Genomic DNA, 24,792 nt, shown 5'->3' with positions numbered 1-24,792 from the left:
AGTGTATTATGTATGTTATGCATTACAAACCAGAGATGCTCATTGATTCATATTTTGTATCAATCATTATCACAGTAGGTTATGTCTTAAGTGAACAAAAAAAGTTAAGAAAGAAATCTGATGTGTATAAAGTGACAGCAGCCTATACTGTATTCTGTAAAGTTTTAATATGTAGAATAGCAAACTATATAAAAAGTGACAGCCACTTTCAATTTTTGCATTTGTCCCACATACAAAATCAGGATTGTGAGTTATTGACAGACAATAAGATGTTAAACAGTGAGGACAACATTCACTATAAAGGTTTGAATGCTTAGAAGTGAAAGTTTCAAGCAGACCAATAAATAAACTGCAGCTGATAGTATGGTAGCAATTGGCCAGTGAGGGATTCATGCTGGAAATGAACATTTACCATTAAATTAAGTAATGCAAGTCCATCTTTTAAAAAAGATATCCTATCGCACTGCATCTCATGTTTTTAAATGAAAAAGTACTGTGTGTTTGTCTTTCGGTCTTTTATATTAAACTATGCATACATACATGATGTTGTTTTGTTCATAAATGTTTAAGCAACTTAATTATATTTGGTTTATAAAAATTATTTTAAACATTATGCACTTTTTTTCCCCCTAGATAGTTTTATCATTTTATTTTATCGTTTTGAAGAAACGTGCATTAGTGGCCTCAGATGAGAAGCCAAAAGCCTTTTTCCCGCTAACTGAAATTATGCTTTTTAAATTCGAATAGAATTCAAATATTGATAATATCGAAGTACAACATTTAGTTTAGTTTTTCAGCCATTTTGACAGCCCTACAACTTACCCTTTAGTTGCATCTGGAGGTGAGCTGAAAGCCCAATGTGCAAAGACTTCAGCAGATCTCCCTGTCCTCCGCAATGCCGCCCACTCCTCTCCTCATTACAGGTCAGCACAAGAAGCAGCCCCTCCTGGGCTGAACTGGGGATCAGGATGCCTTCCTGGACTGAGGAGCCAGCACTGGAGGGCGCGTTTAGGAATGCGCTTACGTGGTGCTGGCACTGGAGGGTGCTCTGGAGGAGCAGGCAAAGCGCTTCTGAGGAGCCAGCACTGGAGGGCGCTCTAGAAGGCACTTACGAGGAGCGGGCACTGGGGGCTGGAACACTTGGGCTTTGACTAGGCCCCATTTACACTGCATGGTTCCGCCTGGCATGTGGCACAGATCGGTATGACTCGGTGAGGTAAGCAGGACAAAGCCGCATGCTTTTTCTCTCAGAGGATTCAGCACTATGGGTAGGGAATCGGATACGTCATTTGCGTGTGCCAGAAGGCAAATCGGATATTCCCCAGTAAATGCGAGTCGAGCGTGACGTCAACTCAGGGGACACCACCAACTGAGATCACGACATTATAGGCGCTATGGAGGACGAAGGATACCACATTGGAGCAATGCGGAGGTTGACAGTCTTTTGCTTTGCGAAGAGACAGTAAAAATAAGGATGTTTGGTGTTTGAAGACATTTCACGAGATATGGGGAAGCTCGGTTTAGCGCTTTTTTCTGCCGGCCATACGTCCAATGGTTCCGGATCGGGATCAAAATATTGTGGAAACTCTCCAGCATCTGCATCCATTGCCTTCCTTTTCCAGCCGAGGTTTGGTGGTGTCAGCAGTGTATAGTGGGAATGCAAAAATCCGGGTCACTTTTAAAAGATGATGTAAGCGGGGTCGTCAAAAAAAATTATCCAGAAAATCGGATTTGGGCATCAAGACCTGCAGTGTTGTGCCCAATTAATGTTTGGCTGACCTCAGGAACTGCCGCTGTTGGTAATTTATCCTGATGCGGTGTTGTGCCCAATTTTGACCCCCTGCCCTCCGAAGGACGGTGGTAATTTATCCTGATGCGGTGTTGTGCCCAAAATCGACACCCTACCGCCTAATCCTAACCCCTTGCCTAATCCTAACCCCTCCCCCAAACCTACTCCTAAACCTACCAATACTAGGGGGGTCACGTGCTGCTACAGCGCAGGAACATGGAGCAAGGAACGAGGAGACCAGGAGTTCAGATCCATGGAGTTTAATTGACATATAGCGGGGACTCACTGAGAACACTATTTATACAGAACTTGATAATGGGAGGATGACCTGGAACTAATGAAAACAAACGGGGAACACCTGGAAACAAATCATGGAAAAACATGAGAAGCAAAACACAGACAAAACATGGGACAGAGTCTGACACTTATGATCAGTATGTTTTTTATAAACAAAATTAGTATGTGTTTGAAGAACTCTAAATAATACCTGATTCAGTTGGACTCTCTGTCACAACAATGCCAGATGATTTAGAGAGAGCGGAGATGATTTGACTGGGGTTGAGCAGCAACACCCTGAAGTCCTTCAGCATGAAAACCAGATTTTCAAGTAAAAGCTATTTGCCTGAGCTCAGCCTCATCAGCAGCCCTGGAGCCTCCAGCAAAAGTCACAACACCCATTTGACGAAGGGCCTCAGCCGGCTGTCGGACACTGTCTTTGGATTTTTTACTGGTCAGGAGCAACACAAGCTGTAGCACTTGATCTTGAATGCGGCTCCCGCTCTCAGCTGTGAGCATGTTGGTCCTCACAAAATCTAAGGCAGCACCGAGGTTGACTTCAGCCGAAGGTTTGGGTTTTATTCTAGAGAGGGCAGTGTTTAGGGATTCCTTTGGACTACATGAGTTGAGGTTGATTTCCATCCGTGGGATGGTGGAAAACATGGCCACTTCCACCTGCACCTGATCAGGTCCAATTGGCATGGTGTTAGTAAAACTTCAGATGAATTCTCGCACTGCATTGATTACGATGGTACCCATGCTACTGTCAATGAGGAAATTTATATCCGTGTTCCCAACAGCCAAACTTTAAAAGGCAAAAAAAAATCTATAATTTTAACCAAAAACTATCATCAGTCTTTAACTTGCAATAAATAAATCACATAAAGCTGGCATAAATAAATCATACAAGTAATAAAAATAATGGCAATTAATTAGAATTAAGTGACCATTCGATTCAAAACATGGATATGGATTACAGTATAAATACTCTGAGTTTGTTAACATTAAGGAGTACGCTACAAAATCTGATATAAATATATTTATTAATATAAATATAATTTTAGCATTCACAGGCAACAGCTCTGGGGGACATTCCTGCAGTCAGCATGCCAATTGCACGCTCCCTCAAAATTTGCGACATCTGTGGCATTGTGCTGTGTGATAAAACTGCACATTTTAGAGTGGTCTTTTATTGTGGCCAGCCTAAGGCACACCTGTGCAATAATCATGCTGTCTAATCAGCATCTTGATATGCCACACCTGTGAGGTGGATGGATTATCTTGGCAAAGGAAAAATTGCTATAACAGTTTTTCTTTTTTAATAAATGTGCAAAAAATTCTGTGTTTTTCTGTCAATATGGGGTGCTGTTTGTACATTAATGAGGAAAAAAATTAACTTAAATGATTTTAGCAAATGGCTGCAATATAACAAAGAGTGAAAAATTTAAGGGGGTCTGAATAATTTCTGTACCCACTGTATCTGTTATAATGCAACAGAACGGTTAAAGCTTGGTGAAAACATCACATGTTGTTCATGGAACCTGTGTAACGGTGCTCAGAGAACCACTCAGAGCTTCCTGTTCCTCTGCTGTTCTCTGCTCTCCTTCATCCTGCTGCACTGAATCCAGCAGCAAAGACCCTTCACATCAGCCACAATGTAACAAATTACTGTGCATTAAAAATAAACCATTCATTTTCTGAGATCAGTTGGATATCTTTTAATCCATGATATAAGAACAAAATACAGTCTAAAACAATGCAAGTGTAGGATCATTTTTATTTAACAATTGTGGAGGAAAAAAAGAGCAAGCATGGTTTGTCATCATGTATTACACAAACGTGTGCACTATGCATATTAAAATAATGATAATATTAAAAAAAATAATAAATAAAAAATCAGCCATATGTATATTTCCAGACATGAAGCCCCAGTGTTGCAGTCCTGGTGGGCTGGTTACATAAAACATTTAGACTAGTTTTACAATCATTATTTATACTCATGCCATGAAAATTTGCTTTTGGTTGTTAAATTAGAAATAATCAATCAAAGTTTTTCCCTTGCAAGACAAAAAAAAAACAAAACACTATTCTCAGCAAGACACTGTGCAAACTTTAAAAGACAATACATAGAGACACTTGCATGACCATAAATCAGCTGCTGCTTGTACAATAATGTGCCATTGTTTGTGCAAAATCATTATAGTAAACATTACAGTTTTTGGAGCTACAAAGGCTCTTATCACTGGGATTGCATGATATATCTAAATGTGTGTTTAAATCCCAAATTGTATTTGCTCATTTGTCATGCCATCTTCACATTTTTTAATACAACTTTGACGGACTCACTCCTTATTCAGGAAAATACAGCTGCTCCCATGAATAACTTTTATCTTCTTGCAAATGACTAAAATAGAAAATAAAAATATCCTATTTTATTTCTGTAATATTTAATTGAATAAAGTCATTCCCTGCGTCCAATGTGCATACCATCCATCCCATCTGCCATAAATAGTATTGAAAATTACTTATCACATAGACTTCAGGATGGATAGTAAGCACATTGGGACGCAGGCATTGTTTTTCTTCTTCAAGCCATGAGAAATTAGATGTCCTGTGTATCCATCATCTATCATTGTATCTATTCATTTAGTGACCATAAAAAGGTTTTCATTTATAAAGCTCTAAAATCATTACTGACTGATGTTTTAGTGCACTTCCTGCAAATAAGAAAAAAAGAATGGGTCTCAATCAGATATGTGCAGTTTGACGTGATGATGATGATGATGATGATGATGGGTGCATCAAAGCTCCAAAATGAAGTATGTTAACAAAGATATGGCAAGGTTTTTTCTACACATTATCTTTAAGGTGTCAAGTATTAATAAATGAATTCACATATATTCAGTTTTGTTGAGTGTGGTCATAGAATGAGTAAACATCCTGATATGTGTGTATTTTGTGTGTATATAAGCAGCTTTTAAACCTCATCTGATTCTGTATTTAGTGTCTCCTGCCAGCAGATAGCAGCAGATAGTCTATTTACAAGCAAGACATTTACCTTTACAGTTGCTAACATGAAAGTTACATCATATTAATAAAAAATCTATTTAAAAACAGATGAAACAGACTCATAACCTTTTTTAATGTTTACAATATTATCTGTACTGTTATTGCTCTTGAGTTACAATAAATGTGTGACATTCACATCATTTTTAAATCTTCATTAATATGTGATTAATGTTAAACTCACTCATAAATGAGTTTACAGTTATTCAGAATCTTATTAATTTATTCTACTAAATGCCATTGGTTTCTTAAAATCAAATTCAACAAACAATGTCTCATTAATGAATGATTTAAAGGTTATTTCAATCCATATATAATTGAACAGTTTTCCACATTTTATTTCTGAGTTACTGTTCGGCAGATTACAAAAACGTAAATCTATTTTCTTGCTTTGCTCACAGCCTGACGCCCACAATTGACTTGACAGCCAATAGGAGTGAAGTAGAGGCGGGCTCATCGACCTGTTCTGTCCAATCATCTTGCACGCTTCAGCCACGCAGCGCAATCATCGCCACGAATTCTTATAGTCACAAAATAAACCCTTTAATATTGGAAGGTTACCAGGCAATATCAGCGTAATTAATAACTATTTATAAGTTCCCTTGTAGGATTCAACACTATAAATATTCGTAAACTAAGCGTTCTCCACAGTGGAATTTCGAGAACCGCCCAACTCCTTAAACTTTGCGCGTGCTCGCACGGTGACGTCACGGATTTTAAAATGGCGGTTCCAACGTCTGCTTTGAAATTACGTTCATAATCTACCGCTCTCAGTTCAAAAATAATACAACGGGCATCATGTTTTGACAGGAATATTGTTCACAGCTAAAACAAAACACTCTTATTTGATCCAGAATGGATTCGGTGGTTGGAGAAGATCAAACGCTGCCGTTTGACATCAATCTGAGGTGAAGCGCTTTATTTTTTTGATTTCTGTCAGAGTCTGTCAGGTAACGTTTACTAGCGTTAGCATGCTAACATGAGGGGAGAAAAACATTTAACATGTTCGCGAAAACACTTCCTACCAAATGTTTTCAATTTGTTATTCATCATTAGAATTTAACAATGTTTAGTGGTGATCCACTCGCCAGATAAAACTATAGAGATGAGGTAACGATAGAATTACAGCACGTTACGCTCTTCTCCGAACTCGTTAAGATAACTAACGTTAATTGTTTTAGTTTTGTATGACTTCATTTAACCTTTATCATGATGTATGTGGTGAATGGGATGCTTTCATTCTGTATGTCCTCAGAAATTATACATTTGTTGCGTTTGTATATAACTTAGACTTCCATTAGTCTGACAGTTATGTGTTCTTGACAGAATTTCTAAAAGTCTATTAGTTGGTTTCAATTAATAAATGAATGCGCTTCCAATATGTGTACGTTATATTTTTGATATTTTTCAGTAATATGTTATGTTTGTATTGAATCCCCAAAAAGTCTGAATTCAGCTTTTGGGTTTATTATTATGTTGTTGATCGTGTTTTTGTGTGTGTGTGTGTGTGTGGAGTTGAAGTTTGAATCTCACAGCCTTCGTGTTAAAAACAAAACGCACGTTATCCTCTCAGTTAAATATAGCAGGGACTCGATCTCTAAAGCATCTGGGCACACGAGGCTGTTTTGACATTGTTTACTGCGTCCAGGAGTCAGAGAAAATATTTTGGAGAGTCAATACATTCACAAACCGTGATCTGACACGGATCATTAAATAATTGTAATGTAATGTATTAATAATTAGTGCATCAAATATAGTCGTCTGCGTTAAACTGGACGTGTCATGCATTGAAATAGATGTACATTTGCATTAAACAAAAGTGCAGTTAATAAAGTCGCATGCATTGAATGCAGGCCAGATCAAATTCAAGCAGACTTGAAGAGTTCGTTTATTAGAGCAATGCATTTATTGCACAGAAAACATTAACGCATATAATTCAGTTTCAGTTTCTAAAGTGGCTTTAGTTGTGTTGTTGAGCAATGCTGACAGACACACAGAGAGAGAGAGAGTCTCTAGCTGCTGTTGTGTGTTGATCATGCGCTGTCATACGGTTGTAGAGAAAACATTACTTCCTTCCTGGAAACGGCAAATAGCGGAATAGCGCTCCTGTTTATTATCTGACGCATTGATCTCTGTGTTTTATTTTTCTGTGGCCATGTGAACATGAAGGACTGATGTAGGTAGGTTGCAACTATGTGACACCTGTACTGCTTTTGTATAGAGTTAGTGCTGTACCTGTGTATTTGTAGTAGATCACTGCTTTATTTCAGAGCTCAAGTTCAGCAGGTCTCTGATGGGCAGGATTGAAGGACTCTTGGCTTTGATGGTTAAGTTAGAGACTGTCTGTGTTGTCCTGATGGTCGTGTCATTGCAGTGTCACCTTTATAAAGCAGGTGGTGAGCCTGTGAGGAAACACAAGACGAAAGCCGATAGCGGTCAGCTTCTTGATTCTCTGACATCTGAGAGGAACTTTAACCAATTTAAATACATTTCTGAGACTAAGTCGTATGTGAACCCATAAGACAGTTGTATAATAGTTTGCGTGTCTTCCTGTGGCTAGCACAATGCTAACGGTGTAGGGAAACATGAGAAGAGGAAGTTGTTTGGCTGTGATGTGTTGAAGGCGTTGTATCCGTTTGGCTTCATCCATCCTGCTCAAAATACTGTAGATTAAAATAAACAGATGGACAATAGTGGTGTTGAGAGACACTGTTTACATTGTTATTGAGCAAAGTTGCACCTGCTGTTGTCTCCACATGAATGTCACATTGAAATGTGCACTGCCCACATCATTTCATGAATGCTATATGTATGTAATGAGAGTTGTTGTATTTTTATGTAGTGGTCATTTGGGAGTTGTTTTGGGCTTTTTTAGTGGCTGATGCTCATGTGGACATACAGTATGGCTGATTTGAGGGGAAATAACTAGAGATCTAAACTAGAGATCAACCAGTGATCAGTAACCGGTCTCTAGATCTTAAAATAACACTTAAACTCTAAATATTTATGTTGGTCAAGATTTATTGATTAAACATTTTTGTTACTCAAAAGATAATTTCAGCTAGTTGCCAATGCAACATTTAGTTAAACTTATAACCTACTAAAAAAAAAAACTAAAATTTAAATTAATTTAATAAACTGTATAGACATAAAATAATTAAGAAATAATAATGCTGAAATTGCAATGAAAATAGAAAATGTAAAATAAAAACTAATTCAAAATTTGAATAAAACTTGAGTTCTTCACTCTAGTATTTGAAAAACAAGCAAGGTTAATTTTTATGATATTTAAATTAGTAATAAGAAATCAAGTGTTTTAAAATTTTATTCAGGATATTATTTTACTCAAAATATTTCAAAATAGGCTAAGCATATGCATTGTTAGGCTAATTTACAAGTTAGATTTTGAAAATGATATACTTTCAAATGTAAGTGAAAATGACATAAATAAGCAATAATAAATTGGTCTGGGTTAGATATTGGATGTGTAAGAAATCAGAGGCATCAGATGCTTAGACCTGCGAGGCTCTTCTGTTTGACAGCTGTTCAGTCTTATGTAAGTCCAGTGTGCTGAGTGTCCCAATGGGCTTGCCGTAGATCTGGGTGACTGTCAGAGGAGCAAAGGGGATTGAACTTGTTTGGGAGCCAAGATTTACAGCAAATACACACAAACACAACATAAACATGCTGTAATCTGTACATTCACATTAGTTTCTGACGGCCTGCTTACATCATGCTTTCACTTGTAGCCAGTGCTGCACTTTAAAACGGTTATGAAAGCACACACACACTTTATTTCTGCTCCCGCCTTGAGGTTCAGTTATGAAAAGCGTCCACAGACGTATGCATTGTCCGTCCTCTCAGTGTTTGTGTGTGTTTCCATGAGCTGGATAGTAATATAGAATAGATGCTGTAGTCTTGAGTGTAACCGCTGGATATTCGCATCTGCTTCTTGGATGAACGCTGACAGTTTTGTGGCTTTGTTGTGGTTGCAGTGTTTTTGTCTTACTGTTTCGCTTTTTTTACATGTTTAAACTTATGTTTGGCTCTTTGTGTTGTGTGTGTGTTTATGTTGCAGTATTTCCAGACTGCCAGAGTCTCTAAACAGCGGCAACTTCAGCATGGACGACTTGACAGGTACAGACACCCTCATGTCTCATAATGTAATCTGTAAACAGAAAACACGAATGAGAAATTGGTGCTATTTAACTGTTTTGCAGATTCTTTCAATCTGCAGTCTGTGTACTTTAACACATTTAGGATTTTAGCCTCTGTTGAATCATCTAGACAGTTTATGGAAAAGAACAAGATGAAAAGACCATTATTTTGTTCTTCCCTCCAGCCTTTTACCTTTAACTCTGTAATGAAGACACACAGTCTGAAACACTTGTATTTGTCTCTGATGTTTGTCCTTACGTATCAAACCACATGGTCTTAATCAGATTTTCATCAAAGCCTCAAAGGGTCATATGAAAATAAGTGAGACATTTCTGGAGTTAACCAAAAAGTGTTAATTTGTACATCTGTTGTCTTGTCGTCTGCAGTGCCTCTGTTTCCAGGGCAGAGGATGTCTCCAGCCAAAGCTTTGACCATGAAAGATTATGAGAACGTAAGTACAACAATATCAAAATGTTTGCTTTTGTTTGTTTTCTTATGAGAGCTGTGCATATGATGCCCAAATGCTGGCCATGTTCACACAGTAGCAGAATACAGTTGTTAGTCCTGTATTTGAGTCCTTAATATTGGTTATGTTCACACACAGTACAGTTATTTACAGGTGTGACAACCACATTCTGTAACCAAACTCACACCTGTACATTTTCAGTACTCACAACTAGGGATGTGCAGGTCTAGTCGACTAAACGGTACAGCTCCTACTAGTCGACACTGAAAACAATAGTCGATTACACGACAGAAAAAAAAACATGATAATCATTCATATTACCATCATTTTATGTTACTATCAAATTCCCATTGTTACACTTAAAACATTTTAAATAACAAGTTAAAATAAAACATTTGAAAACATTTTTAAAAGTGTTTCGGGATGTAAATTAAATTTTTACCTCATGCCTCGCATGAGTTTTATTCGTGTCAGTTGTGGCGAGCTCAAAAGTGTCCACGCGAAAGATGAGCAAGGTGTGGGATTATTTTGAATTAGAAGGAAACTGAAAAGTTTTGTGTAAACTGTGTAACGTCAGATTGGCTTACAATAAATCTATTGGAGCGATGGGTAATCATATTCAATTCAGGCACGTAGGCGTTAGCTTAGAAACTAGCCAAAGCCAGGTAATGTCAATCACTACAGCCCGCCAGTGCTCCAATCCCATCCATGCCGTCTATTCCTCGAAGACCCACTTGCTGCATGATGTCCAGGCACTTTCCGAAATTTTGTTGGCTTGCTTTTCGTTATCTGTGCATGCACGACTTCGGTTCCTGCAGAGCACGTTTTTTCTAGTGCAGTATGTTTCCATCACCCTGTTTTAATGCGCATTTTGAAGTATCGAATGAGAAACGAGTGATTGAAACGCCAAATTTCGAATAAAAATCCCTTAATTCGCAAAAAAAGTTTTTACGCTCGCTTGGGGTGGTTTTTGACTTGTGTGAAAAGGTATTAATGAGAATAATGGGAGCTGGAAATGCATTTTGCGAATAAATTCCTCTAAGCACATATAAAAAATATTTGACTTTGCGCTATGTGGCGGGATAACTTGACTAGCAGCGGACTGCATGATCTCCTTCCACAACATCTAAAATGTTGCTATGGTCGTTCTGAAATGCCTGTCATTAAAGTCTGTCATTTAAGTGTTTCTGTATAATGTCTTACACGACTGCGTTCCCAAACAGCAGCAATGACATCATTTATTGTGTTTCATCTGCTCGCTCTGAGGCGCAAGTAATTTATCATATATGAAAATGATTATATTCAGTTCTCCTAGTTTTCTTACTGATATTTAGTGCCAGTTTAACAGTAAGTGACAATTTTGTTCTCTTTGATGCATTGGATGCAAACAGTGCTTGTTTGCATTTGTTTTGTGTGATATTCCAATTTCGCACGTAAGTTAAATTCGCAACTTTAGATGGAAACCCTCATCGCTTTCATGTCTTTCTTTTTGTTCGTTTTGTTTTTGGATGATATAGCCTACATGACGAAATATGTTTTTAAAAGCCGTTTTAATGATATTCCTTGATAAAATTCCCTATTGTTTTTGTGTTGTTTTAATATGTTGGCTAACGTTATATGAAGAATTCTGTCAGGCTATTGATTGATTTTTCATGTTTCTGCATTTCCCCCAGCTGATTTTAATAAATAAGCATTGGCTGAGGTTGAGTGTGTGTTCTTCTATTTATTTATATATATATATTATGATTATGATAATGTGAGGCAAGAAAGAGTACGGCATAATTGTGACCTATTTTAAGCGGAATTTACTGAGGGATTTGTCAGTGTGATTCGTAGATTAAGTATTTCAAATGTAGGCAATTATATACAAGCACGCACAACATTTTTTTTTTCTTACCATCTTTTGGGGGTTTATTGCTTTTAGACTAGTCGACTAGTCGGATACAAAACTTCCGTTTAAACGACAGTCAAATTAGTCGTAGCGCACATCCTTACTCACAACTGCATTCTCAGAAACACACGCGCTGTGTGAACGTAACAGGACTGGACAACTAGTTGTCTGTCACGTCATACAATGCAAGAGGGAGCCGCTTTGCCACATAAACGCATGCCTAACGCATGTTATGTGTTTTGATGTGCATTTTTGCTAACTTACAGTGACGGATAAGTGAGCTGCGTGTCTGTCATCTGAAATTTTTAGATGCTGTCAGTTTTCTGCTTAAAGGCTGCTATCCGTTAATGAAGATTTAACGGATGAACTCGTGGCACGATTGGACTTTTGTCCTGTCAGAAAGTGATAAGACTTTCAGTTTTATGGAAGTCATGCTGTGGTTACTGGTAAGGAATACAGCCTTGACTCCTGTTGCACGTTCATACAGACAGTATTCTAAACACAACTGTAAGCTGCTGTGTGAACGGGACATTTCGAGACTCACACCTGTAAAGAAAATGCGGTTGTCAATCACAAAAGCTGACAGTGTGAACGTTGCCAAAATGTTGAAACATTGTGAAATATGAAACATTATTTTAAACAACGTTTTTCCTGTCATAGCAGACAGTACAATTTATGCAAAAACAAAGCAACACATGTAGAGTTCCTTTAATCAAAACTCAAAACAAACCCAAAAACTATCTTTCATCATTTCTTTTGAACTAAAAAAATTTCTAAATCACCTTTGAACATAGTTGTCTTGCTTTTTTTTGTTTAATGATTTGGTACTAAATCCTTTTGATTATGAGCTAATAAATAAATAAGTTTGAGTAAACCTGCTCAATATTAGATTAAAGGAATAATTTACTCAAAAATACTCATCCCCAGGCCATGCAAGACATGGATGAGTTTGTTTCTGCATTGGAAGATATTTGGAGAAATGTAGCATTACATCACTTGCTCACCAATGGATGCTCTGCAGTGAATGGGTGCCATCAAAATGAGAGTCCAAACAGCTGATAATAACATTGCAATAATCCACAAGTAATCCACACCGCTCCAGTCCATCAATTCACACCTTGTGAAGTCAAAAGCTGTGTGTTTTTAGGAAAGAAATCCATCATTAAGCCATCACTTCTGGTCAAAATATGAGTCTGTAATACATCCCTCAGTAAAAAAAGTCCATCTCCTGTTGTTCTCTCACATCACCATTAGAACTGTTTTGGAGTGTTTTTGCATTTATCTGTATATATTTCTCTACTGATTCAGACAAGACCATTTTCACCGGAGGGAGTGTGATTATGGACTCCATTTGAAGTTCAAAACATCTTGATGGAATTGTTTCTTATAAACATGCAGCTTTTCGCTTCACAAAATGTTAATTGATGGACTGAAGTCTCGATTACTTATTATTATTATTATTATTATTATTATTATTATTATTATTATGATATATTTATCAGCTGTTTAGACTCATTCTGATCGCACCCATTCACTGCAAATGATTCTTTGCCAAGTAAGTGATATGATGATAAATTTCTTCAAATCTGTTTTGATGAAGAAACCAACTAATCTGATTTTGAGTACAATTTCAGCAATTTTTTTTTTTACTTCATTTTAACAGGTCGCTATCCAACTAATATGTTTTCTTTGGCAGTAATGATATTCTGGTATGGAATATCTGCCTGTCCATTTAAGGAAAAGTTTATTTCTTTGTACTAAGATAAAGATCTGTGTGCATTCCTGTGGCTGTGTGTGTCTGAATGAGAAAAAGTGTGTTTGTGTGCTGTAGAAACACAGAAATCTTTCAAAGCAAGGTACAGCTGCCCATCACTGTAGTAATTGTGGTTATTCCACACTCTCTCGTTCTATTTGTATATCTTTCTTCCCTTCCCCCTCTTTCTGCCCCAGATGTTGAAGTAAAAAACGCTCTGAGTACAATGAAGCACAGTTCACTGCCCTGCCAGTCTCTCTCTCTCTCTCTCTCTCTCTCTCTCTCTCTCTCTCTCTCTCTCTCTCTCTCTCTCTCTCTCTCTCTCACACACACACACACACTCATGCCAACCCTCATTACTGACCCGCACACAGCCTGTTATAGTCGCTCTGTTTCTCTGTTAATTCTCGTCTCTATTTCAGTTATATGGAGAACAGCTTTCCTTATGTTTATTCATGAATGAACTTGAATAATATTGTAAAAAGGAAGAACTGCATATTCAGAAACATTTCAGTATGAAGGGAAGTTCAGCCAAAATTTAGGTTTTCTTCAGATTGTGAATGTGTTGTTCAGTCTGGTTTCGTGAACTTGATATTTGTAAGATCTGACTCAGAAGAATCACTTGCTCATGAATCTGAACTCTCATGAATGTTACAGGAAAACTACTATTTTTTGTTGTTGTTGTGAATAAGAGTATAAATTTCAGTTTGTTCCTTAAAATATTCCACGCATATTGCTTAAATGGAAGATTCGGGTACATTTTCTTCTTGTTTGTATTGTCTGTGTGTAAATAAGGAGTATTTTGGGAATAATTTCAATGGTTCTCCTGCAGCAAATCACAGCTCTAAAGAAGGAAAACTTCAACCTGAAGCTCAGGATCTATTTTCTGGAAGAACGTGTGCAGCAGAAATGTGACGACTCCACCGAGGACATTTACAAAACGGTGACTGACACGCACTGTCACATACAAGTACACACATGGCATAGTTCATCTCTTCATATTAAAGCAAGCCGTTGTTTTGTGCTTGTTGATCTCAGTTTTTTAATATTTTAAGTAACTTGTCTGTTTGTGTAGAACATTGAGCTGAAGGTAGAGGTGGAGTCAATGAAACGAGATCTTGCTGAGAAACAAGAACTGCTTGTGTCCGCATCGTAAGTCCTGCCCACTTGTTTACTTCCTATTTCTTACTAATCATTGGTACGACATAATAGAGCATCAAGGGATAAATCCTGTTTCTTCCTTGTTCATCTCGATGATTGTTTGCCAAAAAATTGCTACATTTTATCTTTTGATTTTTGTTTTTATCTGTTATCTGCTTTAAGTGGGACAGAAAAAATCTTTTTTTTTTTATTAATTTCAGTCTATTTTACTGATATGGCTTATAATATTAAAAAAACAACTGCACCTGGTTATTACTCATTTGTGCTTTCAGGTGAAATATTTACAATTGAACACATGTAGAAGGCAATAGATATAAGACATGGATTTAAATGTGTGTTTGTGTGTGTAGCAAAGCTTTAGAGAGTTTAGCGAGTCGAGGTGTTGATGATGGCAGAGAGAAATTGCAGAGAGAAATGGACTCACTCAGAGAAGCTTTCAGCGCTCGGATTCAAGAACTCGCAGAGGTAAATCAACCCTACAATGTTTATAACAAATGCTTGGGAATGTGTCCTCTATCTTTAGTCATTGCTTTCCCTTTCACTCAATCTCTGCAAGCCGCCCAAGAGGAGCTGGAAAGCATGGCCACCATTGCTGAACAGGAGAAGCTGAAGAATCTTGGATTGGAGAAAGAGCTACAAGCTGCCAAACAATCAGGACCCTCAGCTGATTCAGGCTCCACCCCCGAACGGGTCCGAGAGCTCCAGCAGGCCCTTCAGGAAAAGGAGAGGTAATTCAGAAAGAAATTAAATTACTGAAACATCAGTTTACATTAAAAAAGTGTCACTATTAACATATCCCTGATATGATTTCCAAAGTGTTATTGAGCAGCTGCGGGTGTCACTCAAGAATCAAGACGCCATGATTGGAGAGCTTCGGAGCAATGACCCAAAACAGCCAATGGCAGAGCAGATGGCACAGCTGAAATCCCTTATTGGCCAAAAAGACAGTCAGCTACAGGTTAGTCTTTTAAGTCTTCTTTACATAGGCTGCTCTGTGCCTGCTTAAAATTCCTTATGCTGCATAAAAGCCAGATTAAGTTATCCCTGCTCTGATTCACTTCAGGCTCTAGTATAAAAGTATACAGTTGACATTGCTGTGTAAATCTCATTATACAATCAGTCTAAAGACCCCTAATTTCCAGTTCAGAAGTGCTTCTGTGCTACTTTTGAATTGTAAATTTGGCGTTAGTTTTGTAAAGCACAACAGCTTTCATACATCAAGGTTAATGCTATCTGTTATGCACATGAACAAACTCTGAGTAATGTTTTGTTTATTTTACAGGCTCTTAGGGAAGAACTAGATCGTGGGAGAGAAAATGCAGAAAGAGACAAAGAGGTAAGCAGACAGCTGGTCACATTGTGTTACCAGAATATTCCTCTTTGTGAGTGCATTTATAGAGTCAAATTTGCTTGTAAGCAAGCCAGCATGATGATATTGGCCTGTGTGATTCATTGGGCGGCTGTTTCCTTCATGACAGAAAATTCTTGTAAAGGGAGAAAGGGGCTTGAAGCAATTGAAAGTTGATTCATCCATTTCACCAGCCTTAAAATTTCAGGGGTTTTCTTTGTGCACTCATAAGCATAATAGTTTAAATCTGTTCATTTATCTGATGCACTCTATATAATCCCTATAAAATTATCAGTTAAAGTCCTATGTCGTAATTAAAAACGACAGGAAAGCCAAAGAGTGTGAGAACCCTGTCGAAGGGCAATGTGCTAAGCTGGATTAGCAGATCAACAGCAGTCTGTGACTGTAGCAAATGGAAATCAAACATGAAAAGTTTGGACAGTTGTGTGCATTTGTTTGGGTTCCAGTTTTCAAACTTTTGACGTTAGGATATTCTGGGTGTTCGACATGCAATAGTTTATGAGGTTTGTAAGTGATTTTTAGTCATTGCTAGGTGGTTGTTATGTGTTCTGGGCAATGTCAAGAGTCCACTCTAAAATTTCTGATATTCTGCTCTGTAGATATGGCTGAGGTACCTCCTTCAGTGCTAATCTGTGAAATTTTCAGGTGAACAAAGATGTGCAATCTAAAATGTCTATAGCAAAAAAAAAAATTGGGACTAGTTATGCATCAAAGATTAATACTTGGTGTTTGGGGGTTTGTTTAGATCATCAGAAATATACTGTTTCATGCATATGTTCCATACAAAAGTGTGACCTGCAACATTCTCAAGTCACAGCAGGAACATCAGTGGCCCAAATACAACTCTTCTCATCGGACTCCTGCTGAGCTGAGTGGATTACTCTGTGTGTGTGTGTGTATATGTGTGTGTGTTAGCAGACGTTGCGCACATCACTCAAAGGATTTCCTGTGTGTGCTTGTGGATTAAAGGGTTTAAATCTGCGTGTGGGCAGAGCATAGTCAGCTCAGATTCAGTGCAGAGCAAGACGGAAGGAAAAACACTGAGGCAGATGCATAGCAAGATAGCATGCGTACAGATCAGAAAATTGTAGTGTCGGTCTGGTGAACATGCGTGACCCATGCCGTGTATGTGGCGTGTGTGTGCAGGGCGGTCAGTGTCGCTGGTTGTTCAGCGCATGTGGCCGTCTGAGGTTGGCGGTCATCCTTTCGCATGTGTTGGGCTTGGAGTTGCAACGAGACGGCCGCAGCGAGTTTCTCTGCGGAAAATGCGTGTTTTTACTCGAGCGCATTGTGCAATGCGACGTCGCCATTGGACAGCTGCAGGAAACGCATGCTGCTCAGCTGCAACGGATGCAGAACGAGAGAGATGGACTGAAAGCGCAAATCACAAACAAATACAGACAACATAACCAACACAAAATAGGTGGAAACGTACCTCTTAAACAGGAAGTTCAGACTGGAGCAAGCTTAAATACTTCAAAGCAACTGCAATGCATTCGGCGACCTCAACCGGTTCAACCAAAGCAGCAACAAACACGGATTGCCAGCATCCAAGACACACTAGGAAGAAGTCAAGGGCTTGTTTCTGTGAATTCAGGTGGTGACGGCCAACAGGAGCAGTTTAAAGGTCGATTGAGGAGATGTGTGAGTCTTGAGCCGCTTAGTAAAACGGATCGTTCTCAACGTTTGAAATTATGTTCTTCTTCAAATAAAAATTCAAAAACCACTGGTGTGCCGGTAACCCGATCTCGTTCTCTTAGTCAAGACTACTTGGACGTCGTTGAAGAGTGCTTTAATTTCACGGTCAACTTCCCTCCAATCAGTGGCCCTGGAGCAGTATGACCACGCCCACATCAGTGCATCACCTCTCAGACAGACACGCCCACTGAGAGGCTCCACCCCCACAACTGTAGAAACAACCTCGCTGGTGTGTGATATACTGCAGCTCTTGAAGAGTGTGCAAGGAGTGCGGTGTGTCCCACGATGCAACAGTAGCAAGATTCCAGTATTAAAATATCCAAGTTATATACATGGAAACACCCACAGTGGTGTGTCTTGGAAATTGAAGCTGGAGAGTAGTCTGAGAGAGATGGAGGAGGATTTTAATGATGAATACACACCTGTTAAACAGGAGGTACACTGCTTATACACAGATTTTGATGACTCTCTGCCTTCTCAAATTTTACCTAGGATATTAGGGCACTGCTTAGCAGTTTTTTAGCAGCAAATTAAATACATGTTTTTGTTTGTTGCAGGTGTTTGTTGAAAGGCAGAATGAACTGAGCAGATTGGAGCAGAAAACCAGACAGCTGACCGAAGAACTGAACACGGCCAAAAGCAGCAGCCAGACCCTCAAACACACACTAGAAGAAACAGAGAGAGAAAAGAAGGTAAATACTCTGCTGAAAAACCCTCTCTGCATATAAGCAAACTATGACTGGGTTTCTATTGGTAACTTAACATTTTCCCTACTTGAAATAATATAATGAAATCATATTTAACTGATATATAACATATTAAAAACTTGAAATTTATTTCTGCTAGTTTGCTTTCATTTACTTTAATTTGATGTACTAAAATAACAAACACTAAAGCTGAAATAAAAATGAATAAACTAATAAAAAAAAGACAAAAACAAACAACGAAGGTACTAAAACCTTAACTTAAACCAAAATGAAAACAGAAAATGAGAAAATCACAATAATACTAAAATAACAGAAATTACATTAGCCTCTTTAACATTGCCAGTAATAATTTTAGAAATTGATTCCATGCATACATGATTTCTAAGCAGTAAATTATTGAATTAACACCAAAGTATTGTGTTAAAGTCTCATTGGGTTCCTCTGTGTTTTAGGCTCTTTCTGATGAGCTGCAGGAGAGAGAGATTCAACTGGCTGCAGAGAAGAAGAACTCTCTGAAACGAGACAAAACCATCCAGGGCCTCAGTCTGGTTCTCAAAGAGAAGGAGAAAGAGGTGTGACCCAGTCAACATTGAAACAGATTGATTTTTCTTTTCTTTTTTTTTTTCTATCAACAAAATTACAGTGTTAGAGAACAAAACAAATAGGGAAACTCAGAGGAAAATAAAACAAGTACATAAATAAAAATGACAATTTATATTAAAATGTTTCTATATGGCAGATTATTAAAAACGTTTTTATTGGAGATTTTATTGAACTAATGATAATAGAAACAAGTCTGAAGCAAATGTTTTACAGTTGGGTTTAAATTTAAGCAATCTTTCTTTGTTAATGTTGTATTTACTTGACAGTGGTTTTATAATGTATTTGAAAACAATCTCAAATGAATTGATTTTTCACCAAAAGCTAGAATGCTTTTGACAACAAAAACTACTATAAAATGTGATTTTACCTATATTTATCCTTCTTTATTTCATTCCTTCAGATTGAGGATCTATCTGGTGATCTTGAAGAGAAAGATCAGGCTCTGGCTAAGGCTCGAGAGGCCCTTCATAAAGCCAAACTACAGAAATATCAGGTATGTGTGATTGTGCACTTTTCAGTGGTGAGTTCGAACAGATTGACAGCTGGAGCTTCCAAGTTGCTCCTCATCACTAATATAGTAGATGGGTGCAGGATTTGTGTAATGTGTGCATTATGTTCTTCCGTTTGTTCCAGGGGGCTGAAGACCAGCAGTCTTTACTCCTGGAGCAGCAGGCTGAATTGTCGCGGCTCCAGGCGGAGGCTCACTCCTCGCTGCTGGAAGCCCAGAGGCTGCAGCGTGTGCTCGGCAGCAGAGATTCAGAACTGTCCCTTCTTCAGCACGCCAAACTAGAACTGGAAGAAGAGCTGGAGCAACTACAGCAACAGAAGAAGAAGGGAGACAAGACCATTAATGTGAGTAGCACAGACACACATGCTGAAACAAAAAAAAAAGCATTGCAATAAATAGCTGTATTTAACTAAATACTTAAATCATTACAAAGAAAAATTACATGTGACAAATTAAAATGCTCAGGTGAAACAATTTTTATATATTTAATTAATTAAGTTACTTTCGTCTGTTTATTGCAGGATCTTCAGAATCAGCTGAAGAAGCTAAACGGCGCTCTTGCTGACAGAGAGAACGCTCTAGAACAACAGCGTCTAGAACAGCAAGAACAAAACCGCGCTGCTGAACAAAAACTACAGAACACCATAGAACGACTCACAGCTAGCCTGAATCATAAGGACCAGCAGCTGCAGGTACACACAAACACACACAGAGCTTACACACAACACCTCTCTGCTTGCTTACTTATTCCTGTTTTTTTTTTCAGGACTATATGAACATGGTTAAAGATCTGGAGAAGAACAAAACTCATGAGGAAGGTGATCCCATGGTGGATAAACTGAGAGCACGACTGAAGGAGAAAGAGAAAGCACTTGAGGTTTGTGGCTCTTCCTTTATTGTTTTCTGTATTTATACACAAGTTTTGAAGGTACAGAACTGTAAACAACCTGCTTAACTCAGATAATGATTCCAGGTGGATGGGTGCATGTTAATGATTTGTGTTTCTCCGTTTGTCTCAGTAGAATATTAAGCACAGTTGTCAGCCTTGATATCATAAATATTGACCACTTTAGATTTTTGTATGCTTTATTCTCTGTAAGCAGAAAGCCATGAATGAGAAGTTTGCAGCCGTGGAGGAGAAAGAAAATGAGATCCATTTGCTGCAGCTGAGCTTGAGAGAGAAAGAAAGAGACGTGGAGCGTCTCAACAACCTGCTCTCACACAACGAGGAGACTATCAATGTAAGAGTGTTTTTGTGTGATAGAGAGATTTTGCATTGGTAAATGTTTAATTTCTTCACATAAAGGTTTCTTAAGTGCTTATCTAGAATCCAATGCTAATGGTTTCTCTCTGTGTAGAGTTTTGATGCTCTAATAAAGGAAAGAGATCTCGAGCTGCAGCAGCTGCTGAACTCGCTGAAGAATCTTCAGAGGTGTAAAGACGAGACTGAGCAGAACCTCCAAAGAGCTCTGAGAGAGAAAGACGCCATTATACAGCACTTACAGCAAGCACTGGACAACAAAACGAGAGACATGGAGGTACAACACTCACAGTTTTAGGTGCAGACACGAGTCAGAATTTGGTTAGTGTGAAGGCATTTTTCCCTCACTTTCCAGGATATGGCCAATAGGATTCTGAACCAATCAGAGTCTCAGGGTCGTGACATTGCAGAGCAGATGAGTCAAAGGTTAAAGGTCACAGAGGCGATGCTGTCAGAGGCAGTTAAGGACAGAGAGAGGCTAGTGACCGAGAACCAAACTGCTGTAGAAAATCTGCTGGCCACAATCAGCAGCAAAGACCAGCTTCTGAAGGTACTGAATGCCAGTGTTATTTCATCGCTTTGTTAAAAAATATTTGTATTAATTTTTAATTAATTTCATGTTTAATTGAATTTCATTTTTAATTTCATTTATTTTTGTATTTCAATTTTTACATCAATGTGTGTGTGTGTGTATATATATATATATATGTGTGTGTGTGTGTGTGTGTGTGTATAAGAAAATATTTAAAATTTAAACATTTAAATTGTTAAACACTAATTCCAAATATGTGTACTTTTTGTGGTTCTGATGCACTTGTACACTAATGCTTGATATGTGTACTTATAAACATAGTTTCCAATGCGTCATAAATGTCTGTTTTATGTTTGTAGGAGAGTGCGGAGTGTCACGTACAGGCTCTGAATGATCGTGCAGGAGAATTGCAGGATCTTCGTAAGGAGTTGACAGACACACAGCTGCAGCTCAGAAACGCACAGAGACTGAACGCTACAGCAACACAGGACGGTCACCTGGAGACCGCTGAACTTCGTGCAATGTTGGCGGAAAAGGATGCCCTCATTAATGTGAGACTTTGACCTGTAATCTTTTAATCACAAGGCTGTTTTTACATTTAAATTGGTTGCTTAGTCCGGAACTGGAATTGCTTTATTGTGCGAAAAACCTTCAACCTTCCTTGTGATAAGTAAATGGCAAGTTATGTTGTTCTGTTGGTTTCATAGAAGCTGCTAGACCGTGGACAGGAGAAAGATCGCATCCTGTTGGAAATGAAGATGAGTGGAGCTCTTCCTCCTCAGGTGCTGGAGCTCAGACAGACCATTGAGGTGCTGCAGGAGAAACTTGAGGAGAGAGAAGGTGAGAGTGGTTTTACAGTAAAGGTGCACATATGGGCAGATAATGGTGATATTGGAAAAAACAGGTATTGTCAGAAATCACTTAAGTTCAACTTAAATTGTATCTAGACATAACATTTATGTGTGTGTTTGTAGCTGAACTAAGCAGGCGAAACAGTGAGGAAACTCTGGATATAACAACAGTCAATAGGAAATCTGCGGTGGTTTTGAAGAAAGAGCTCATACAGAAAACAGAAGCTCTGAACGCCGCTCTGAAGAGAGAGAACCAGCTCAAGGTCTTTAATTTGAGATCTTTGGGTTTTGGGTTTGGGGTTTTTTGTGTTTCAGCATTTGAAGTTTTTAAAATAATTGTGTGTGTTTGTGACAGATTTCTCTAGCAGAGCTTCAGTCAGTGGTCTCAGAACTAGAGACGCGATTAGAGGGACAGACGGCCAATATCGAGTCCCTTACATCAACACTCAACACTAAAGAAGAAATCATTACTGTGAGTATAAATCACACTCACATATACCGCCATTCTAACTTTTGTGGTCAGTAAAAATATATTTTTTTTTTTTATGAAAGTAATTAATACTTTTATTCAGCAAGGATGTATTAAACTGATCAGAAGTGACAATAAAACATTAAACAGTAAAATATTAATCTTTCAAGGCATACCGGAGCATGAGCATCTGAGGTTGGGTTACAGTATATGCTTTAGTCTGATTTTGTGGTTCTTTGCAGGAGCTGCATCAGCGTTTGTCTCAAAGAGGGGATAGTCGACTTCCTCTGACCCGGGATCAAGCGTCCCAGCCGGGTGAAAGCGAATGCAGCATTTCCTCTCTCCCTCAGAGAGAAAGAACCATCATTGGGGGAGATCGCCAACAACAGGTGCATGTGAACACATGCATGCATTCTTTAAGCTGATAAATGTTAGCATCTCTAATGTTGAATGCCTTTCTTATTTTGTAGGAAGTTGCATCTCTATCTGATCAGCTGAATGAGCAGACGGAGTTAAACCGAGCTCTGAGAGCTGAGCAACATCTCTACTCTGACCTCATCAGAGCCGTCAAAGAGCGTGACAGGTGTGTGACCCCTAAAAGGTCACATCTGCTGTAATGTGATGTTAAACACTTGGGACCTATATTTTATTGATGCTGTTTTTTTTGTTTCAGTGTTGAGAGGCTGCAGGCACTGCAGCTGGAGCTCACAGCTGTATCACTTCTCAGACAGCAGCTGGAAAGTGGAGTCCAGACGAACACAGAGCTGAGAGATCAGCTACAGAAAGAGATCCAGAGAGCCAAACAGAGAGAAGGTGCAGTACAGACAGAGAGTGCAGAAAACCAATCAGATGTCATGCTCTAATCTCCCAAAATACCAAAAGAAACTTTTAATTGTTCATCCAACAGTGATGCAGGGCTATAGTCGGTTCAAGGTCAGAGCTAACGGCTCATTCAGCTTTTACATCATTGTCCTTGTTCATCCCCACATAACCATGCTTTTTTATGTATATGAAAGCTTGCATTTATCTTTATTCTGACTTGTATGTTTGTTCTGTTTTGTTTTGTGTTGTTCTGAAATTTTCTGGCATTCCTGTCTATCTTGTTCAACTCATTTTTTCTGTCATCTATTCTGTTCATTCATTCCTCTGTGATTATTTATTTATTTATTTATTTATTTATTTATTTATTTATAGATAGATAAAATATTATTTGTAATAAAGTGTTTTAAATGTCTGTGTGGCTCATCAGCACTAAAACACTAATAATACATTCACCTCATCCCACCCTGCCATGTACACATATATGCCTTCACTTATTCAGCCTGTTTATTTCTTTCTGTGCATACCTATGAAAACCTTTCCAATCCATTAACAATTTACAATCATCACAAGATCCACATATACTCACCATTTGTTAAGTTCCATGCTTGCATATGAATGCAGAAGAGATGGATCAGACAGTTTCCAAATACACTGAATGCTGAAAATGAAATGCATTTTGTCTGTTTCTGCTCCATTTACTCATCATCCTTTGGTGTCCATCTGCTTTGTTGGATTGTGGCTGTGGTGATGCCTTTTCCAGCCATCACAAGATAAAATAAAAACCTGCAATATTAGTGCTATTTCAGTACTATATATAAATATATATAAATATATATGTGTGTATATATATATATATATATATATATATATATATGAGAGAGAGAGAGATTTTTTTAAATTAGCTTCTAGTTCGAGTTAATAGGCTAATTAGTTCTAGTTCAACCAAGTACTTCAACCTAAACATTTGTCAACATTTATAATTTTCTAAAATATGTTTTAATTCTTTAATTTTATTTTAAATATTTTTAATAGTTTAATAGTTCTATTTTATTTTTTAATTGTTTTAGTTAAACAGGAGCGGATCAGGTCAAGAGAAACTTATTTATGTGATAATTTAACTATTTTATTCCCACTTCATAACTTTTGAATTTAATTCAAATTGAATGTGATGCTATTTGCCAATCATCTTTCAGTGCACTCTCACAAAACAAACAAATGCACCTGATTAACTTTCCTATTAACATTCCCATTAACTTTCTACCCATGTCTTGCTGTGGCTCTCGCTTTCACCACTCAGTTGTCTGTATGCTTTAAGTTTCAGTTGAAACTTACAATAAAATTTCTGCATAAAATAAATATGCATTGACATAGCATTTAGTGTGTATACTTTTCTATGACGCAAATTCGATTTA

The 24,792-nt window shown here is 38.0% G+C and overlaps 1 protein-coding gene across 6 annotated transcripts in view; it reads left to right on the top strand.

Moving 5' to 3' along the window:
* Positions 1-5,709: 5,709 nt before the first annotated feature.
* LOC109101457 (CDK5 regulatory subunit-associated protein 2-like) overlaps positions 5,710-24,792 on the top strand; it is a 41,041-nt gene continuing 21,958 nt past the window's right edge. The window contains exons 1-25 of one of the 6 annotated variants that reach the window (XM_042747616.1): positions 5,710-6,039; positions 9,210-9,268; positions 9,673-9,740; positions 14,232-14,342; positions 14,475-14,551; positions 14,911-15,025; positions 15,107-15,288; positions 15,377-15,518; positions 15,843-15,896; positions 18,185-18,319; positions 18,787-18,906; positions 19,338-19,430; positions 19,571-19,789; positions 19,967-20,137; positions 20,212-20,322; positions 20,549-20,686; positions 20,804-20,983; positions 21,062-21,256; positions 21,598-21,789; positions 21,949-22,078; positions 22,213-22,352; positions 22,445-22,561; positions 22,801-22,947; positions 23,029-23,141; positions 23,232-23,371. In XM_042747616.1, coding sequence (XP_042603550.1) covers positions 5,987-6,039; positions 9,210-9,268; positions 9,673-9,740; positions 14,232-14,342; positions 14,475-14,551; positions 14,911-15,025; positions 15,107-15,288; positions 15,377-15,518; positions 15,843-15,896; positions 18,185-18,319; positions 18,787-18,906; positions 19,338-19,430; positions 19,571-19,789; positions 19,967-20,137; positions 20,212-20,322; positions 20,549-20,686; positions 20,804-20,983; positions 21,062-21,256; positions 21,598-21,789; positions 21,949-22,078; positions 22,213-22,352; positions 22,445-22,561; positions 22,801-22,947; positions 23,029-23,141; positions 23,232-23,371 — 3,202 coding nt within the window. In that variant the 5' untranslated portion in view covers positions 5,710-5,986. Of the gene's footprint in view, positions 6,040-7,180; positions 7,312-9,209; positions 9,269-9,672; positions 9,741-14,231; positions 14,343-14,474; positions 14,552-14,910; positions 15,026-15,106; positions 15,289-15,376; positions 15,519-15,842; positions 15,897-18,184; positions 18,320-18,786; positions 18,907-19,337; positions 19,431-19,570; positions 19,790-19,966; positions 20,138-20,211; positions 20,323-20,548; positions 20,687-20,803; positions 20,984-21,061; positions 21,257-21,597; positions 21,790-21,945; positions 22,079-22,212; positions 22,353-22,444; positions 22,562-22,800; positions 22,948-23,028; positions 23,142-23,231; positions 23,372-24,792 lie in introns of those variants that run through there. The other 5 variants (XM_042747619.1, XM_042747614.1, XM_042747615.1 and 2 more) reach the window with 5 other exon arrangements.

Source organism: Cyprinus carpio, chromosome B21, assembly GCF_018340385.1.
Source record: "Cyprinus carpio isolate SPL01 chromosome B21, ASM1834038v1, whole genome shotgun sequence".
Lineage (NCBI taxonomy): Eukaryota > Metazoa > Chordata > Actinopteri > Cypriniformes > Cyprinidae > Cyprinus > Cyprinus carpio.
Note: the sequence above shows the minus strand (reverse complement) of the source record. Positions and strands in the feature narration are given on the sequence as shown.